At 35.0% G+C, this 21,868-nt stretch overlaps 1 protein-coding gene and 1 pseudogene across 5 annotated transcripts in view; one reads left to right on the top strand and one right to left on the bottom strand.

The window, feature by feature from the left end:
* Positions 1-7,805: 7,805 nt before the first annotated feature.
* Positions 7,806-7,923, bottom strand: LOC118606762 (annotated as a pseudogene).
* A 4,463-nt stretch (positions 7,924-12,386) lies between these two features.
* The window catches only part of ZNHIT6 (zinc finger HIT-type containing 6), a 55,343-nt gene continuing 45,861 nt past the window's right edge, over positions 12,387-21,868 (top strand). For 3 of the 5 annotated variants that reach the window (XM_016128075.2, XM_016128072.2, XM_016128076.2), the window contains exons 1-5: positions 12,388-13,229; positions 14,310-14,375; positions 14,516-14,622; positions 14,708-14,793; positions 21,435-21,538. In XM_016128075.2, the coding sequence (XP_015983561.2) occupies positions 12,559-13,229; positions 14,310-14,375; positions 14,516-14,622; positions 14,708-14,793; positions 21,435-21,538 (1,034 nt within the window). In that variant the 5' untranslated portion in view covers positions 12,388-12,558. Of the gene's footprint in view, positions 13,230-14,309; positions 14,376-14,515; positions 14,623-14,707; positions 14,794-21,434; positions 21,539-21,868 lie in introns of all 5 variants that reach the window. The other 2 variants (XR_001594833.2, XM_036235875.1) reach the window with 1 other exon arrangement.

The following is a 21,868-nucleotide window of genomic DNA, read 5'->3' as shown; positions in this document are numbered from 1 at the left end:
ATAGGGATCCTAGTCTTAAGTTTTTAAGGAACCTTCATAATGTTTTCCATAGCTGTCTTTTGTTCTATTCAGGCTTTCAATAGTTGGAATGATGCCCACCTACATGAGGGGGGCAATTTACTGAGTTCACTAATCTCATTCAGAATACCCTCACAGACCTACCCAGAAATATTTTTTAATCTGAGCACCCTCTGGCCAGTAAATATTGACATAAAATTAACTATTGCACTATCTCACTTGATTGTTGAGTGGATTCAGTAAATTAACATGAGAAAGCACTTAAAACTGTGCCTGGCACAAAGTAATTTCATTAGCTGCTGACTTAAAGTCCATATCTAATTATTCCAATATCTGCATGTCCTAAAGCTATTTTTATATTGTCTATTTTTTCTTTAAGTTTCCAGTTATTCTTGTGCCTGGCATATATAACATTTTTTTTACATATATCATATGTAAAAACTTTCAGAATCTTTTAATTATAACTCCTCTCTCCTGAGAGATTTTTCTTTTGACAGGCAGTTGGATCCAATTGTGATTGAGATTGTTCAAGACTGGGCTTTAGGCCATCTGATGGCTGCTCTATTACTAATTTTTCATTATTCCTCTAAGGTAGCACTTGAGATATCTCAAGAGAAAACTTATGATGCAGGGACCCTATCCTCCTTTTTCAGTTCTGAACTGCAAATTTTCTTCTCATTCTCCTCCCCACTCTCCCATGCTGTCAGTCTTGAAGACTGCCAAAGGCTCTAGGACATATTTTTGTTGCTCAGCAATTTTCCCCAGGGAAAAAAGGACTGGAGAAGGTCCCCTCTGCTTTAGTACATTTCCTTCTTCCTTACTTATTATCTACCCCTGACTGTTTTTGGACAATCGTTATTACTGTCAAACATCTATTTGTTATATTGAGCCAGACCTTGTAGTTCTTAGCATCATATTTAGTCTGAAATGAACAATTTCATCATAACTAGAAGCAGAAGTTTTCTTATCTGTAAAAAGGGAGAAAACTTCCTGTCCTTTATTCTATTTATTAGTAGTTGCTATATGGATTACAGTATTAAGCTCATTTATCACAATCTACTTTGAGCTAATACTGATTATTTAAAATAAAATGTGAGAACCATGTAACAGTATACTTCCACTTAATCCCCTTATTCTTTGAGTTATTGTCATATGTAGTATATTTGCATATAGTATAAATCCAACAATACAAGATTATAATTTTTGCTTTAAACATTTCTATATTTGTTAAATTATAAGAATAAAATTAAATATATTTCTTTTTCTGTAGAGGTAAGTTACCATGTGATATTCCCCTTCACCTGAAGAATTTTTTTTTTGCTAATTCTTGTAGGTTTGCTGATGATTAATTTTGATTTTTGTTTTTATTTCTCCTTTACTTTTGAAAGGTATTTTCTCTAGATATAGAATTCTTGGTTCCATTTTTTTTCAGCAGTTTGGATATGGCAACCTAATGTCTCTAGCCTCTATTGTTTGTGATGAAAAGTTAGCCACCATTCACATTGTTATTCCCCATATGTAATAAGTCATCTTTCTCTTGCTTCATTCAAGATCACTTTTTCTTTGGCTTTCACCAATTTATCTATTAAATACCTAGGTATTTACTTTATATTTATCCTACTTGAGGTTTGTTCAGTTCAGGTCTAAAAGGCTCTCTATCATCACAATGCAACAATTTCACCTATAATTTCTTGGTATATTCTCATACAGTAGTAGCATGAATATCCAAAACAAAACACTTATATACATAGAGATAGGTAACCATAAGTCAAAAGTAAAATCTCTAAATTCACAAATTATACCATAAAAATATTTTCCTATTGGTGAAATAATTTAGCACATTAAACTAAAGATACAGCAAGTTAATTTTAAATTCTATCAAGTTTACCTAAAATATAGTGATTACCAGAGGCTGATGGGGAGGGGGGAAGTAGATGAGGGAAAAAAAAATTTAAGTCATTTCTTGAATTTAAAAAATTTAAATAAATAAATAAATAAATATGATTTGTATATCCTTTTTAAAAAAAGTTTACATAAAATATACTTTCTATAGGGGCAGAGTTACTGTGAAGCTAATAATTTTAAGTTTTAGAGTTCTGTAATGGCCTTCAAAATGTCTTAATATGGGCATTCATTTGTAAAGTTTGCAAAAGTACATTAGTTTTTAGGTCTTTTTCACAAAGATGACTCTATATTGTATGGACTTCAGGCTTTGCAAAACCTGCTCTTTACCTAGAATGAAAAATAAATGTAGTTTTTTCTATAGGAAGCCAAAAGTTTTTGTTTGCTTGTTTGATGACTTCACAATAAACAAAGAAAGAATGCTGCTATAGCACAGAAACGACCTGAGCAGTAGGAACATGTTGTTGAGCAACAGGCACTTTGGCAGATCTCGTTTTCTGGCCCAGAAGTATGAGTTTGGCCCTCCCACACAAGACTAGCAGTTTTTTATAGTGTTAAAAATAAGTGTAAGTTTGTCTATGGCCATGCCACCATGAACAAGCCTGATCCTATCTTGTCTTGGAAGCTAACCAGGGTCAGGCCTGGTTAGTACTTGGATGGGAGACTACCTAGGAAGACCAGGTGCTGTACGTGTGAAAAAAAAAAAAAAAAAAAAACCAAAAAATAAGGGCTTGTAAGTTGACAAAGTCCTTGCAATCTTTGAGGTCAACCAAGGCTTGCCTCACCTATAAACAAACAAACAAATATAAATAAAATAAGCTAAGTCTTCAATGTATAGAGCTTTGCCCTATTAAAGCATAACTTTTTTACTATGACCCACCTAGTAATTGACTATGATATTGGTATAAGGAAGTTGTCACCTGAGCCTGGAAACACAATTATGCAATCCATGTGCCTCGAATACAGAGTTCTGGTATAAATGAAAGCCAAATTAGAAAAACGGTACCTCTTAGAGTAGAGCAACTGATGGGGAATCTGAGCAATCATCTTGGCTGTACCTAGCAATGGAATTTTAGGACAGCACACAAGTACAAAAATGATCTCAGTAACAATCCATTAAACACAATTTGATTTTACTAGGTAACTAGTTCAGGACAAATTTAGAGTTGAAATTCAAAAATACTTCTTACTTCTTGAAGTAAATACTGGAAACTTAGTTTCATAATAGGAACATTCTCCAGGAAGGGATAAAGATCTTCTTCAATTACGAAAAAGTAAATTTTTTATTTAAATGTTATTAATATTACATTCAATTTTTCTCACTTGAACATTCTGAATTTGTAAAAAAGGTTAAACCTTTTAACTACCAAAATACAAAGGTGAAGATACTATATAAAACACTTAGTTAAAATATTGTTTACTTGTTTCCTAAAATTTCCTACATAATTCAATATATCACAAAGAAATATTGTGTATTTTTCTTTCAAGTCTTCGTACAATGAAAAAAATTAAAAATGCTTTGTACCAAACTTAATTAGTAGACACCAAAAAGGTTTTAGTTTAATGATTGGAAGTGAGAAATTAATACAATCAGAATTTATTTAGTTTGGTTTCATAATTAATTCTTCTAGCTGGTTAAACTTGCTGGTTTCAGGATTCAGGTATTAAAAAGATACTAATAAATTATTTTAGAATTTTTTTCAGAAATTTTTTTCTGAAATCTTTTTAGAAATCTATTTCACATACTTCACTGCAACAAATAATATGCCTCTGTATTAGGTCCTGGATTTCTCTACTAGAGAAATTGTTGGGTCCTTAAAAGGCTCTTCAGTTGTGACTAAACCTCCTAAATCATGACTTTTTTTTGTTCGACCTAAATCATGCTCTGCCAATAAGAGATCCAGTCATTCTTTGGAAACAGTTACTTGTGTTGTAATAATAGGCCCGGCCAAATAACTATATGTCATGTTCCCCTGATAAAGAATAATCATACCAGAACCAAGATGTGGTTTCTTTCCTGACCACTTGCTTCTGTGTCCCAGCCTCGGCACTCAAGTTCAGGAAGTGAATCTGGCTCCTGATCACCTATCTAATGAAGAAATAAAATGCAAGCTTCTCTGCAAGGCTTACAAGGCCCTGGCAACCTGGCCTCTAACTACCTGTCACTTTGTCTCCCTCCTTTCTCATTAAAGTCAATACATTCCAGTTATACCTAACTCATCTGATGTTCTCTGAATGTACTATACTTTTTCAGTTCTCTGGAAAGCTCTCCTTCCTTGTTCTCAGGGCCAACTCCCACTCATTCTTCCCACTCGTTCTTCCAATTAGCTTCTCAGGAAATTTTTCCTAACTTTTCCCACAAAGGAATGCATGTTACTTCTTTAAGTCACATTCTCTATTCTGCACTTACTTCAATGTATTATTGCTCTTCATATTTTTGTCTCCTTTGATTAAACTGTGACCTTTCTGAAGGCAGAGTGTATATTTCAATGTTTGTTGTTGTTTGTTTGTTTGTTTTATGCCTACAGCACTTGGTCTTCCTAGGTGGTCTCCCATCCAAGTACTAACCAGGCCCAACCCTGCTTAGCTCCCAGGGGACATGGCCATAGAGCACAGACTGTGATTCCACGGGGGTGCAAATCCAGGACTTTCTGTGTGTAAAGCAGACGTGCTAACCACTACACTATGGAACCACATCCTAGATTTTGATGTTTATAATCATGAAATAGCTTGATGCATGATGCAAATACATGCACGAGTCAGTCACATCTTCATATTTTATTATGTATTGTGCACTAGACACTGTGCTCTTGAGTTGATCATTCAAATTGAACGAAAAAGCCAAGGTCCCTTTTCTCCATGAGTTTACTATCTGGGAGAGAAACTGATGTTATTCAAGTGATAATACTCACAAATATATAATTATAAGTAGAAATAAGTGCTCTGAAAGAAACACACACATACGCACAATCCTCTGATCTAGGCTGGAGCATGGAGGAGGGAGACTGGCTAAGGATCACTTCTTTAGGGAAGTACTGTTTACTTGTCATCCGAAGGATGAGTAATTAGAGATGAGGCTGAAGAGAAGATAATGGGCCAGAATATAAGGATCTTTGAAAGGCCATAGTAAAGATTTAGTTCTTTATTCTCAGAACAAAAATTAGGTATCAAAAGGATATAAGAAGTTGACTGACATTATCAGACTTGTAATTTGCAAAGGTGCTCAGGCTGCAATTTAAAGACTGAAGAGACAAATATTTGTTGACTGAATTAACAAATTAAGTGAACTAACACAATTAACTAATTTTTTTATTAAAGCACTCTTTGCATGTAATATATTAGTTTCAAGTGTACAACATAATGCTTCTTTCTACATTTATATACCCTACAATGTGATCACCATGATAGGTCTAGTAACCATCTATCACCACACAAATGATTACAGTGTTGACTCTATTCCCTGTGCTCTACATTACATCCCAGTAACTTATTTATTTTATAACTGGAAATTTGTACCTATTATTCCCCTTCATCCTTTTCACCCATCCCCCCATGTCCCTCCCTAACACTTACTTATTTGTTGACATTTTGATAATAGTCATTCTAATAGGTATGAGGTGATGTCTCATTGTGGTTTTAATTTGCATTTCTTGATATTGGTGATGTTAAACATCTTTTCATATATCTGTTACTCATCTTTCCTTGGAAAAATGTCTATTCAGGTCTTCCGCCCATTCTTAAATAGGATTGTTTGGGTTTCATTTTATTTTTAATGCTGAATTGTATGAGTTCTTTATACACTTGGATATTAACACCTTATTGGATATGTCATTTACAAATATCTTCTCCTGTTCAGTAAGTTGTCTTTTCAGTTTGTTGATGGTTTCCTTCTCTGGACAAAAGCTTTTTAGTTTGATGTAGTCAAGTTTGTTTATTTTTTTTCTTTTATTGCCCTTGCCTGGAAGACATATACAAAAATATATATATTACTCAGACTATATCTAAGAGTTTACTGCCTTTGCTTTCTTCTAGGAGATTTATGGTTTCAGATCTTACATTTAAGTCTTTAATCTTTTTTGAGTTTATTTTTGTATATGTTGTAAGAAAGTGGTCCAGATTCACATTTTTGCCTGTATCTATTCAGTTTTCTCAACACCATTTATTAAAAACATTCTCATTTCCTCATTCTTGCTTCCCTTGTCATAGATTAATTATTTCTGGGCTTTCTATTCTGTTCCATTATTCTATGTGTCTGGTTTTGTGCCAGTACCATACTGTTTTGATTACTATAGTTTGGTAATATAGTTTAAAATTAGGGTTCTAATTCTTGAGTATTTATATTATGTTAACCCCATCTAATTGGAATTTGAATATTAACATCCTCTAGTATAGCACTGTCCAATAGAAGTATAACATGAGCCACAGACATAATTTTAAATTTTTTAATAGCTGCATTTTAAAAAGTTAAAAAAATGAAATTAATTTTATTAATGCATTATACATAACTAATATATCCAAAATACTATCACTTCAACATGTGATCAAAATAAAAAATATTATTAATGAGAATACTTTTTTTGTCCTAAGTGATTGAAATCCAGTGTATATTTTACATGTATAGCACGTCCCAATTTGGATAACCAATTTCAAGTGTTCAATAGTCACTATGGCTAGTGGCTACCATATTGGATAGTGCAGTTGTAATGCCTTCACTCAGGGGTTCCCAAACCTGACTACAGTAGTCATCAGAAGTATAAACAAAGACACTTATTAAAAATATTTCCCAGCAGCTCTCTCCATTTTGATTAAATACCTCTAAGGAGAGGCCCAGAAATCTGTTTTGATCGAGTACACCAGGCAATGCTGATGCAACAGTTTATGGGCAAGCATATGAAAATTACTGCCTTGCCTCAAAATTGTGCATATAATAAAACCTTTGTGAATATAATGAAACTTCTTACATCCTGGGAATATATGAGCAATGTCATGGGAAGCTTAGTAGGGAGGATATTTGGGACACCTTTCAAATCATTTCCAAAATTTATTACCATCACTTTTTCTAACAGTTTAATCTGGAGAATCTGGTTCCTGAAAAGATAGCAAACTAACACTATTACCTCCTGGAGTCCCCAAGTCTCATCTTGAAGATGTTATGTAAATGAGAAGGTGGTGACTGATCTGGGAGCCTAACCCAGAAACTAAGAAACCTATAGGAAAATGAAAGGGAGTTGTGGTCGGGAAAGGGAAGCCTGTTGTCACAGATGGACATGATGGAGGTAAGGGATAAAATGAAGGGATAACATCTCTGATTATGCCTTTTCTACCCATATGACCCTGGGTGTATCGCAGCCCATCCCAACTCACAGTGGGCATAAGAACAGCAGGGAAGCCCAGCACCTGCCCAAGGAGGAAGAGTAACATCAATAAAAATGATAAGTATGCATACAAGTTGGCTTAGAACAGTTCTTATCTTCTCTTTCCTCCATCCTGAGGTCTAGGTGATACCAGAGCAGACAGTAGCTCTTGGAAAATGGATGACAAATGCAGGGGTAACCTGAGGGGCATGTTCTAATCATGGAAGGGTGGTTTGGAACTGGTAGAGCCCAGATTGTAATACCAAGGTTCATCCACTCTCTTCCTTACCCACCAGCCTCCATCCCCCAAAAAAGCGCTCATGCTTTTAATCCTCCCTTTCAAGTATGAATTACAGCTGAAGTTGATATTGCTAAGAAAATGTGAGATCACAGGAGGAGATATTATAGTATCTGAGCCGTATAATCCTATAAAGTAAATTTTTTAGAAAACTAGAATATTTGTACTAGAGGAGCAGAATTAATGAACAAAAAAAAGCGAGAAATTTTATTTTATTATTTTATTTTTTTAAATGCCTACAGCACCTGTCTTCCTAGGTGGTCTCCCACCCAAGTACTAACCAGGCCTGACCCTGCTTAGCTTCCGAGATCAGATGGGATCAGGCTTGTTCAGAAAGGCATGGCCATAGATAAGAAATTTTAAATGAGTAAAAGAAATACTTCCAAAGACATAAGGAAGAATATTATGAAGCAATAATAAGCTGGAGATGCTGGTTATGAAAAATATAGTAACTAAAATAAATTTAGTAGATGGGTTGACTAACAGATGGGATACCATCAAATAACAAATCAGTAAGGCAGGAATTAGGGAATTCTCCCAGAAAGTATCTGAAAGCAATAAAGAGATGGGAAACATAAAATTAAAGGATATGGAGAGAATCTTGATAACAAATCTGATGACATTAGAAGAAAAGAGTTATAGAAAAATATCCTCATAAGTATATATGAAAACTCCTAAACAAAATAATAACTAATTGAATATAAATATACACATCTGTACGTGTATATTAAAATAAATAAATTTAGTAAGGCTTCAGGATTCAAAGTCAATATACAAATATCAATTGTATTTCTATATGGTAGCAATGAAAAAATCCAAAAGTGAAATTAAATAATTCCTTTCAAAATCACATCAAAAAAGATAAAATACGGATACTTCTATAAAAGACATGCAAAAACTCGTACACTGCAAACTACAAAGCATTGTTAAATGAAATTAAAGACAATCTAAATAAATGCGTGGCATTCCATTTTCATTGGTTTAAGACACACTATTGTTAAGATGCCAATTATCTCCAAATCTATGTATTTCACACAATCCCTGTCAAAATCCCAGCACACTCTTTTGTAGAAACTGATAAACTGATCTTAAAATTTATATGAATATGCAAAGGATTTAGAGTAGCCAACCCACTTTTGAAAAAGAAGAGCAAAGTAGGAGGATGTAATTACCCAGTTTGAAAATTTACTATTATGTTACGGTAATTCAATTATGTTATGGTAACCAATATGGTATTGGTGTAAAGATAGACATATAGGTCAATTGAACAAAATAGGAAGTCCAGATATAAATCTCTATATTTGTGGTCACTTAATTTTCGATAAGATGTTAAGGCAATTCAAGGAGGAAGGATAGTCTTTTCAACAAATGGTGCTCGGACAATAAAATATCTATATGCAAAAAAGTATTCAAACCATTACTTTGTGGCAGTATATTCATAAATCTAAATGTTAGAGCTAAAACTATAAAACTTCTACAAAATACAGAAGAAAATTTTGAGGACCTTGGGCTAGGTAAAAATATACAAACAGCAAAAATATTAAGCAGAGGGTTGTCACACATGACAAGCATGCACCAAGAACTGGGGAATGTGAATATCTCAATTTTGTCTTTCGCGATCTGAAAGAGAAAACACTGAGCTATTACCAGCATGATTTTCAAAATTACTGGTAGAATAAGGAAATTATACTTACATTTGTAGAATAGTTTAATGTTTACAGCTCTTGCACATACATTTTCTCCCTTAATTTTCAAAATAGCCCTGTGAAATAGGTATAGCTGTCTCTATTTTACAGATGAAGAAATTAACTGAGACTCAGTGTGGTCACTCAGCTAGTGGCAAAGGAGATTTAAACTCAGTGCTTTTTCCGTTGATGTAAGAGAACATTTACCAGAGCAAAATGCCATTCTCCAATAATTTTGCAACTGTGTTTACACTAAGCAATCCTATCTCCCTTACTTTGCTGATCCAATCAGATTTTTTTCCCCCAAACATTTGGAATAGGACAATAGTGAGTCCATGACTATATGCATTGACATCTGGGAGTTGTGGAGCGGCTGTATTTTTTAACTAGGTACTTGGAGAAGAGAGAAAACTGGCCTTCAAAAAAAGAAGAATGAAGCCGATTCAGTGACGAGAGGCCATGTGGTCATAGAGGCAAACATATATTTACACTGTGGTAGCCATGGAGATGTGTTACCCAGATCCCCTTCAAAGAAGGACTTGCTACCCAGCCACGAGGAGTGCCGTCAGCAGCCTCCAGCTGTCAGCTATAGCTTCTGAGAGGCCTCTTTCCCAAGACCCTTTCTGGGGCAGCCTGAATCAGGTGACCGAGTGAGGCCAGATATAAAGTCAGAGGCAGTTCTGCCTGATGTGGGACATTCTAAAGGAAAATGCCTTCTTCAGAGCTAATCATCAGGTTGTCCAACGCTCTGTGAGACCTGCATCACAATTTAAATCCTCTCTAGCCAATCCTGCTTTCTTCCCCTTCCTTTTACAGGAATTGATTCCAAGGAACTCCTATTGGCATCTATTTCTGAATAACCAAAACTGCAACACATCATAAAACATACCCATACAAAATAAAATTCAGACTGTCACGCTTTCTGGTTACTTGTTCCTGCCTCTTGTGTGGACACAGCTGCACTTCCACTTCCTGGCCTTCATCTTAAGCTGGCTCAAGTGCAAACAAAGGGCTTTGACCAGAACACTAATTTTCCGTTTCAATACTGCCAATAATACCCACGTAATCTTGGGCAAATCTTTCTATTTCTTTTGGTTTTTGTCTTCTTATCTGTCCTTTAAGGGGTCAGGAAAGATCTTCTAATCCTCACTCTATAGTCAACCAAACAGTTGACTATACACAGTGCCTGCTGAGCCACCAGAATGGTTTTAACCATTCTTAATATATACTTGCTCATTGTATTTCGGTCTCAGCTAATATACTTTCCTAGAAAGCATTCCTAGATTTCTAACTGTTAAACTGAACTCAATTATGATTTTGGCAAAGGATCGGGTCTCAAAATAGTTAGGAGAGCTGCACCATGATGCCCAGTGCAGGAACAGGAGACAGAGAGGATAGGGTGCAGCTAGATGTTTCAATCCCATACTGAAGGATCTGGGCTTTTACCTCTACTCCACTGAAGTGGAAAAGGGAAGAAAAAGAGCTTGAGAAACTGGATATGAATTCAGTGACAGCCCTATGTAACTTCCCTTTCTCTGCCCCTGCCCTGTCTCTGCTCTTATAGCCAATACTCTGGTTCTAAACTCCAATAACCCAGAGTTCCCTCCTCTAAGACTACTCAAGCCTCATTTTTCCTTCAAAACTGCCATTCAGTGATACCACCATAATCTCTGATGTTCCCATTAAAACTTCAGTTCCACGGTGTTGCTTATTTAACTTAGGTAAGTAATTAGCTGTGATGCTGTCAAGGATCCTTACTGGTTTAATAATTGTCCTTTCCAGTGACTGTAGGAAAACAATACAGATTATAAGAAGACCAAATGGGGGAAATATAACAAAAGTTCCAAATGTGCAGTCTTTATGCTTCCAATCAGTAGCTTCAGAACTTTCTCTGTGATCTTAAATGGAAATCTAGATGCTTTTATTCTCTTGAGGATCAATACTCCCTCTCATTGCTCCTATCTCCCAAATTTTGTCTTTAGCAAGGCCACACAGATTATGTCATCTAGCCTCTTTTCCTAGTGTAAACATGTAATCTAGCCTGAAAATCCAGTCAGACTCTCTTTGACTCCATGGGTAGCTGGCACCCCTAAGTATCTCCAAGAGACTAGCTATATGATTCTTCTGGAAGCTTCTTCCTCACAACCCATAAGATTTTACTAAACTCTTCCAACTTCAATATTTCTTCCAGCACTACTAATCAGTGGTGCTCCAACTAAGGTTTTAAAATTACCACTCTTCCTTACTCTGCTCAACTATTCAAAATTCCAATTCCCTGAACAATATGTGAATGAACGATAACAGATAAACGCCCTGCAAATTATAACAGGGGGTAGTACAAAGCAGCCCATAGCTAAGATGCTATTTCTTTGGAGCCTTCTTACTTAGTGAGAAAACTATATATCTCACAGACACGATGTGTAGATTAGATGAACACCTAATACTTGGTATATAATAATAATAATTTTAAAAAGTAATTGAAACAGATACAATAGTGGTTTTAGGTTTTTTGTTTTGTTTTGTTTTGTTTTTGTATTTTTCCGTGTATTTTTTAAATCTAGTCCTGGGAATTGAACTTTTGGCCCAGTCTTTAAATAGGGAGAATAAATTATAATACACACATACACATATATATTTATTTATTTTCTCTTAGAATCCTGTAGGGTGCTGGGAATGTGGAACTGGCTGATGTGGGCTCTTACTGACAAAGAACTGAAAGAATAAAAACGAATGCCTTCTTTCCTACCTTATTTCCTAGCTTATTTCCATGCACGAATCGATTGGATCTTCACAATAACACTAAGAGATTTGTAACATCATCCATCGTCTGAAAGCTTGGAGAGGAGTAATGTTAGGTGTTTCCTCCATTGTCGTACAAGATTAGAATTAATCTTTAGTACAGATTAGGGTGTACCTTCCCATTCCAAGACTAAGTGTTTAGCATCCCTCTTCGCCCGAGCCCTCCAGTCTCTTAACAGAGTGTGGTCGCGCGCAGAGGGTGGGGCGGGAGGCGGCCTCCCCAGGGGAGGGGTTTGGAGAAGCCCCGCCTCAAAGGCGGGGCCATGGTGGGCCTCTGAGCTGCGGAGCCGTAAAGAATTCTACGAGTCGTGAAGTGGCGAGGAGCAAAAGCGTTACTTTACGGCGATTTGGAGGAACACGCTAAGCCGGCATTTAGTGCTGGAGACTTCCCGATCATACACGTGGCCCTCTGTCCGGGATCCGGCCGGTAATTCTTAGGTGTTGATGTGGACCAGCCACATTGAAGGATACAGTGGCAGCGGAGGCCAAAGGTCGTGAGCTGATGGATTTTGCTGCTGAGAAAGAAGGAACGTCAAGAGACGGTCTCGAAGTTGGAGCTGCGGGGTTGCGGCTAAGTCTCCAGTCGGGGAGGGAGGGAGTCGGGGGCGTAGCAAGGACGGAGGACGCCGGCAGTGGAGAGGTGGGTTATGGACCGACAGGAATGGAGAAAATGAGAGATAGACAAAAAGAAAGTGGACAAAGGGCAGACGAAGTGCGAGTGGCTCTAACGGTCGTGAAGCAAGAAGTTGTGGACTGGTCGGAAATGGAAGAAGATAGGCGGAATGGCCGGTGGGTAAAGCAGGAGGTAGAGGATGGGCCTGAGGTGAAGGAGGAGAAACCAGTCGTATTAGAGGTGAAGCAGGAGATGGATCGTGGTTGGGTGGTGAAAGAAGAGAAAGTGGAAGAACCAGAAGTAAAGGAAGAGAAAGCGAAAGTGAAGGAAGAGATGATGGGCTGGCTAGAGGTGAAAGAAGAGAAGAAAGATAACTTGGAGATAAAACAAGAGGAGACGTTTGTTGATCAGAACATAAAAGCGGAGGAAATAAGAGATGAAGTGTGTGTAAAAGAAGAAAAGTATTTCCCGAATAAAGAAATGATGGATGATACGAAAATGAAAGATGAGCCTCAGATGAATTCCCCAGTGGGCTCCAAGCGTAAACTGGCCATGTCAAGGTAGGATAGTGAAAAATCCACTGGGGGAATAAAGCTGTGGAGTCCTCTGTTGTCTAGATTGAAGGAAATTACACTACTAACAAAGTGTAGAATAATGAAAAATAAACGCAACTTTGGGGCCCTGAGGTCTGAGTGGTGGGAGTGGGGGAGTGGGAAATTGGGAAGGGAGGGTTTTAAGAAATTCATTGAAAATATGTGAGGTTACTAGTGTCCAGTGGGCAAGTTAGGAGGTGAAAATTCTGGACCAGATTCTGGTTTGACTTAATATGCCCTTGACTCAGTATTTGTTTGAAAGAGAATAGAGATGAGGAAAAGTAATAAAACTAACAATGACAAATTGGATTAAGTTAGCAGAGATGCACTTGAACTCACCCAATGGTCTGGTTTCTCTGTGGGTACTATAAATATGTATTACTTTTGATTTAATTTCCCAATAGTGACAGCACAGAAAATCAAAGGGTGGTCAGATGCTTGGGACTAACTATCTAGAACACAATAGGCAAAATAATAGTGTGGTTGTCAGTATCCCAAGATCCTAGAAGAGCAGTTGAAGACAGATAATGATAATAGCAGTTCTAGATTATTATCTAGGTTGGGTCTGGGGTTTTAAAAAAAGATGTAACTGCTATTCTCTAAATTCAACTGGGTCTTACATTCTTCTGTTGGTGTGTGTTCCTTTAAGATAGCTAAATATAGCTCATAGATTGGACTTCTGGGTATATGTACACACTCACATAATCATTAATTGCCAGGAATTTCAAGTTAAAATACTGAATAATCTTATTCTCTGATTATAGAAGAAAACACAGTGAAAGGAGACACGATTTTTTTTAAATTTAATACATTTTTTTTATTACAAATCACTAACAACATTTTAAATGTTCTTATTTGAAGACGGTTTCCTAGAAGAAAATTTTCTAACAATGTTTTACAACTATCAAGTGTTTTATCAGAGTTCCTTGTGTATACCGTATTCACTATGACTACATCTAATTTAATTGTGATGAGTAATTGACTCAAATTTATAAACAAGTAGAATTAATATTGGATCATTTATTAAGTTTCATGTGGGCTTTTTAGGTGTGAAACTTGTGGTACAGAAGAAGCAAAGTACCGATGTCCCCGTTGTATGCGATATTCCTGCAGGTATGTGTGTGTGTGTGTGTGTGTGTGTGTGTGTGTGTGTATATGTATGTGTATGTATATAATTTCCTACCTTATTACCTCTGTCTACCTGTACTGTTGTTACCTCAAAGTATAAAAGAACTTCCTCTTTGTCTCTTCAGCTTGCCCTGTGTAAAGAAACACAAAGCAGAGCTGACATGTAATGGAGTTCGAGATAAAACTGCATATGTTTCAGTACAACAGTTTACTGAAATGAATCTCTTAAGTGGTAAGCCATCTTATGCATAGTAGATTGATGCTTCCTGGCCATTGGCATATGCCATTTGTTTATTTTTCTATTTCTAAATTTTTAGATTATCGATTTTTGGAAGACGTTGCAAGAACAGCAGACCATATTTCCAGAGATACTTTATTGAAAAGACCATTAAGCAATAAACATGTAAGTATTTCCTCTAAGCCCTTCCAGTTAGAATTTTTTCTAATTAATTAGACTCGTTTTTACTCAACAAATGTGTTAACTGGCTACTGTGGTCTGGGGCTAGGAATATAGCAGTCACTAGGGATATGGCAGTGAGCAAAACAAAGTCTTTGCCCTCTTGGAGCTTGTGAGATGAGAGACAGGAGATGAGCGGAACACGTATAATTTCAGATAGAGTTGGGCACATGTGGAAAATAAAGAAAGCACAGGAGATTAAAGAAAATGAGAATGGTGTTTGTTAGGTGGAGGTTGTGAGGGTATCATTTTTGAAACAGTGGTCAGAAGATTCTTCTTTGAGAGATGATATTTAAGCAGCCATCTGAATGATGAGAAAGAGGCAGTCATGTGAACATTTGGAAGAAGACTATACCACATAGAGATATAAACGAAGACTCTGAGTCAGAAACTAGGTTGGTGTGTTTCAAGAATTAAAAGGGGCAAGGTGACTAAAGCATAGTTGAGTGAGGAGAATGTCGAATATGAGGTGAGAGAAACTGGTGAAGGCTCTTAAGTTATTCTGAATGAAAATGTAATCCATGGGAGGGTTTTGAGCGTGTTTTCCTTTTTGAAAGATCACTCTTGCTGCCATCAGGAAAATAGACTAAGTGGAAGATTGGAAGCATGGAGACTAGTTACAAAGTTATTGCTGTGGTTCAGATGAAACATGATGGTGGCTTAGATAATGCCATTGGAATTATTAAGAAGTAATTAGATTCTGGTTTTGAAGGAAGAGCTAACAGAACTTGCTATTTCAGTACACTTAATTTTCATACTCATCCTTTTTTCATTAGTCGAACACTTCAAAATTAAAGCTTACATATTTGAAATATTTCGCAATTGCTATTATTCCAGAAATTTTTTAACATTGTTATTAGGTCATGTCATGGAATTATGTTCATTTTCAGAGACTGTTTTAGTGTTGAAATTTTAATGCCCTTTAAACCTATTGTATTGGTATTGGTACAGACATGATGTTACACATATCTGAAAGAACGATTATCATCAACTCTTTTTCACAAGCTTAATTAGACGTATAAAATTTCTACTTAAAAGAAATATTACTTAACATTTTTTCTTGTGAAGTATGACATGCACATTAAAGAAAGATAAAAGAAATAACCTTTTAATTAATACTTATAAAGTGAACATCCATGTAACTACCACCCAAGTCTAAAATTAGAACATTTACCAGTTTCTCAAAAGTTTCCTGCAAAAGTTTCCTCTTTATGCCCTTCCCCAATCCATTCTTCTTTCTGAACAGTTTTCTAGTTTAGGACCACAATTTGTTTATCCAGTCTATTCTTCATGGGCTTTGGATTTTCTGTAATGAACAATTTTTTTATGAATTGTGGTTTGCATGTGCACATGTTTTTCCAGGGTTTATTCCACCTGGGAGTAGAATTGCTTTGTTATGGGGTGTGCATCTTTTCAGTTTGACTAGATGCTTCCATATATTTTCCAAAGTGGTTATACCAACTCCCAATGGTGTATAAGTGAACCTATTGTCACATCCTATCTAATATTTGATTTGTCCACAGTTTTAAAATTTTTGTCAATTGATGGCTCTGTAATTTTATTATGGCTTTTAATGTGCAATTCTCTGATTCCTAATGAGATTAAGCACCTTTCAAATATTTTATTGGCTATTTGAATTTTCTCTTAGGTGGAATACCTATTCACATCTTTTGCTTATCTTTCCACTGGTGAAATTTCTCTTACTGGTTTGTAGGAATTTTTTTAATTTTTTGAACACCAGTTGATAGTTCTACATGTAATAAATATCTTCTTCCATTCTGTGGCTTGTTTTTTACTCTGTGGTGTCTTTTGCTGAACAAATTGTTCTTATTTTAATGTCAACTTTATTTTATGTTTCCTGAATAGTTAGTAGTTTCATGTGTTTATAAAGGAATCTTTCCCTACCTTGAAGTTATAAAGCTATTCTCCCATAGTTATTTTCTAAAAGCTTTATAGTGTTGCATCTCACATTTAGTCTAAATTACCTGGAATTAATTTTAGTGTATCATGTGAAGTGGAGGTCCTATTTAATTTTCTACATGGATAATCTACTTTTCCCAGCACCATTTATTGAAAAGTTCATCTTTTCGCCATTGCTCTACAGGACCACCTTTGTCATATAATCAAGCATCCATATGTGCTTGGCTCAGTTTCTGGCCTCTGTTCTGTTCTGATGGTCTACTTGTCTGTCTACACCAATACTACACTTTATGAATTCTTGTAATTTTTTTACTGAAATTTGCTATCTGATAGAGTAAGCCCTCCTACTTTGTTCATTTTCTAGAATTTGCCTATACGCTATTTCCTAGAGTATAATAGAGTGTAATTTTATACAAATAGGAAGAATCAGTCCATTCTCTCCCCACCTGGGAGTTTCGATTGGGTTGCATTTATTATATAGAATAACTTAAGTGATTGGGCTTCTTTATAGCATTGAATCTTTAAATCTTTGGTTGTGTTGTATCTCTGCATTTATTTGGGGCTTCTTTAATATCTCTATAATTTTTTCAGTGAAGGTCATTCATATTTTTAGATTTATTTTTGGACACTTTATTTCTTTTTTTTTTTTTTTTAAACAGCATTTTTTTTTAAATTATTTATTGTCTTTTTGCTGGTATTTAGGAATGAGGGTTTTTTTTGTTTGTTTATTTTATAGGGAACAACCATATGAAAATCTATCCCAGTACCTTATCTATAGAGTCTTTAGATTTTTTCTGTAAACAATCACAATTTGTTTCTATTGTGCTTTTAATCTCCTCCCCCATTATTGGAATAGTTAGGACTTCCAATTCAATGCCGAAATACTACTGATTGATAGTATATATTAATATTATAATATTAATATTATATAAATCCTAAGTCCACCCCTAGGTTTGATGATTTTGCTAAAAGGATCCACAGGACTCAACATAGAGTTATACTCATGGCAGATTAGCAAAAAGCAAAAGCATGAGGGTAAAGTCTGGAGGAATTCAGCTGTAGACTTCCGATAGTCCTCTTCCATCAGAGTCAAACAGTACATAGTTAATTCCTTTAGCAGTAAGTTGTGATAACGTGTTAAGTATTGTCTACCAAGGAAGCCCATTAGCCACTGCCCAAGGTTTTTATTGGGAGCTGTTCGTAGAAGCATCCTCGGCCTAGCATGTGCCAAATCCTAGACTCCCAGAAGGAAATCAGATAAAGCCACGTTCTTTATACAAACAATTTAGGTACAGTGAACCACTCTCATCATTTTAGGAAAAGTTTTATGTCAGTGTAGGGAACCATTTGCCAAATTCCCAGACACCAGCCAAGGGCCAGCCCTGTAAGAAGAACCTTCTGAGATTCTTCTGTACATATTTATTTTGTAACTCCTGATCATTAAGGAAAAACTTTCAAGATTTCACCATGATATTTGCTCTTAAATTTTTTGTAGATATAATGTGTTATCTAGATTAAGGAAGTTCTATTTCTACTTTGCTAACATATTTTATTATGAATGCTTGTTATATTTTATCAGAATGCTGTTTCTATATTTGATTATTTTTGTTTTTTAATCTATAATCTAATATGAATAATAATACTTTGATTTTCTATTTTAAGCTAAACTTATATGGTGTATTATTATAACAAAGCATGCATTTTATACTTTGAATTTGGTTGTCTTATATATGTGTGTACACATTATTCATTCATTCATTTTGTATTTCTCTTTATGAGTGAGATTGACCTCTAAGTTTTCTTTTTAGTATCTCAGGTTTCTGTATCAGTGTGATTCTAGTTTCACAAAATTATTTAGGAATGTTTCCATTTCGTTCTTGGATGCATTGGATTATTGAAATTTATTATTGGCATTATTTCTTCCTTGGGAACTTGGTAAAATTTATTAATGAACCAGCATTGGTTTAGAGTTTGAGCCAATGAAGTACGTCCTTTATTATTTATGGGACTGGTCAGGTTTTCTGTGTTTTCTTGAGTCATTGTTAGTAGATTACATTTTTCTAAGAGTTTTTTCCTTTTGACCTAAATTTTCAAATTTATTGACATAAAGTTCTTCATGTTATTCTCCTTTACATTTCTATCAGTCGCAAAGAGAGAGAGAGTTTAACATTTCCCAGTAGATAAAAATCGAAAGGATTTGTTTGTTTCTCCTCAGGTTCAGTTTGTTTTGCTTTATGTACTTGAAGGCTAAATTATTAGATGCATACCTCAGGAAATATTTCTTCTTGGTGCATTTGACTTATGGCATTATGAGATGATCTTCTTTGTCAAGCTTTTTGTGTACTTTGTCTAAAATTAATAAAGCTATCAGGCCTTTGGTTGGTATCTGCTTAGAGTATTTTTTTTCTCCTTTTACTGTAGGCCTTTCTGTATCTTATGTTATAGTTATGTTTTTTCTAAGTACCCTAAGTTGGGTTCCAGTTTTTTCTAGTCCGACACTGTAACTTAACTCAATCATTAAGTTCATTTATATTTTAATAAAATTACATATATATATGACTTAAAATGTGTCATTTAATCATCTTATTTGTTATGTTTGTCCCATTTTTTTTTTCTTCTCGTCTTCTGAATTGAGCTTTTTTTTAGTTAAGATTTTTCTCTCTATCAGTTTAAAAGTTACATACCCTTTATCCTTTCCTTGGTTAAGACATTACAACATGAATACTTGATTTACCAGTACCTAAAGTTAATCAGTATCTTAATCCTATCTAGATAATGCAAGGACTTTAGAACCCAATTTGACAAACATTTTGTATAAAAGGATCAGACAGTAAATATTTTTTCTAAGCTATACGGTATCTATTACAACTACTCAATTCTGTCATTGTGGCAGGAAAGCAGTCATAAACAGTACATAGCCAAATTGATAGGGCTGTATTCCCAAAGAAAATTATTTGTAAAAATAGGCAACAGACAGGATTTGGCACCATCTCGCCAACAGTTACTTTAGAACACTTAAATTCTGTTTTACCCTGTACTAATTTTTCTTATTGTTTTCAGGTATTTTAAATTCTTTTTAAAAATTTTCATACAATAATTGCTGTTTTATCCAGTCAACGTTTATTTTTGTTTATCTTCATATTTCTTGCTTTCTTTACTCTTTATTCTTTTAGTCATCATCTTAGACCGATCAAGAGTCCACTTTCTACCTCATACACATCTTTTAGAATATCTTTTAGAGAGGGTTTGTTAGTTGCCAACTCTGAAATTAGTCTAATAGTTTTTGTTTGAATTTTTATTTATTTCATCTTCATTCTTAAATGATTTTTTCTTTGTAGAATTCTGGGTTCAAAATTATTTTTGCATTGTCTATAGCTTCCATTGTTATTGTTGTAAAGTCATCTGTCATTTTTAACTGCCTTAAAAAATTTTTTCCCTCTGGCTGCATTCTTTCTATCTTTGGTGTTCTGCTTTTTTACTATAATGTGAAAATGCAGATTTATTTTTATTCATCTTACTTGACAACTGTCACTTGGCAATCAGTTCTGGGAAACTATCAGCCTATTTCTGTTAAAATAATACCTCTGCCTTATTTTTTTTTTCTTTTCCTAAAACTACTTTAAAGTAGTTTAGGCGCCTTCTCCCTACATCTTACCTATCTTACCTGTCTCCTGATTTTCTTCATCTTTTTTTCTCTGTATTGCATTCTAGAAATTATCCAGTTTTATTTGGTGTTTTAAAAAATCTCCTTAGGCACTTTTTATAGTTTTTTTTTTTTTAACTACAAGTATTTCCAAGCTTTCTTTATTTCTTTGAATTTTGCAGAGCTGTTCTACAATCTATGTATGCTTCTTTTAAGTTTCTAAATAATGGGGAACTCTCTCAGCTACTGCTTTTTATCTCTTGGTTCCTGCTCACTGAGCCTTGTTTTATGGTTGTTTATTTTTTAACGAGTACTTTTTTTTTTTCCTTAAAACATTATTTGTGAGAATTTTTTGAGGGTAAGACAGACAGGCCTTTTATTCTACCAGGTACCTGGAAACATTGAAAATCTGGGCCTATCTGAAACTACATTGAAGGTTTAGGATTTCCTTGACCACACAAGCAAGGCAAATCATTTCAAATCTGAGCAAGGGTTGGCCCATGACCACAACTTCTAATGGATTTTTTTTTTCTTTTTTTTTCCCCCCCTGTTTTTTCCCATTAGACCAGTACAAATTTCCTAGCATGTTTTGGGGGTAGGGTTTATTTCTGGTCACCTTTATCCTGAGGGTGTGTTTTTCTGTAACTCAGTTTCATTTGAGGAGGTGTAACCCCTTTGATTGCCAGATGCCCTGTATTTTTTTAAATCCCCATGAAATTGTTCTTTTGGCTTGCAGAGCGTATTGTTAAAAGCCCAGGCTCTGGAATTATACAGATCTGGGTTTGAATACAAGTTCTACCTCTTACAGTGTTGACATCTCATTAATCTCATTGCTAAAATGGGATAATAATATTACCTGTCTCATGGTATTGTGAGGATTAAGTGATATGGCTCCTTAGCACAATTTTTGAAATATAAGTATTTAGTAAATTTTTACTAATATGGTGCCTTTTAGAACCTTTTTTTATTTGCTTTTGAAATTTAAGGCAATTTAAAATTAATTTGTCTTTGTTTTGGTTATTAGATGTACTTTATGAAAAATCGTGCCCGAAAGCAAGGTATTAACTTAAAACTTCTACCCAATGGATTCACCAAGAGGAAAGAAAATTCAACATTTTTCGACAAGAAGTAAGTTTCTAAATTTTTCCTTTATATTTCAAGTATTTTGATTTGATCAGCAACATCTAGTGAGGTTTGGTTTGCTATAGAGCATTAATACCCAAAGTGTGATCTGTGAGCTGTTTGTCATTGGTCCATGACAAGATAACTATACAGATTTTGAAAATAAACATTTAGAAACTTAAGGTAATTTTATGTCATTAAGCTAATTTTATATCATGTGATTCTAATAAAAATTTGGGCTTGCAGTTTGTGTGTGCGTGCGTGAGTGACGTAAATACCATGGAAGGATATTCAGGGACAAAGCAATGAGTCAAAGCAGGACCCTTGCACAGTTTT

This window comes from Rousettus aegyptiacus, unplaced genomic scaffold (genome assembly GCF_014176215.1).
Source record: "Rousettus aegyptiacus isolate mRouAeg1 unplaced genomic scaffold, mRouAeg1.p scaffold_m13_p_1, whole genome shotgun sequence".
Lineage (NCBI taxonomy): Eukaryota > Metazoa > Chordata > Mammalia > Chiroptera > Pteropodidae > Rousettus > Rousettus aegyptiacus.
The sequence above is the reverse complement of the archived record's forward strand: the minus strand, read 5'-3'. Positions and strand labels throughout refer to the sequence as shown.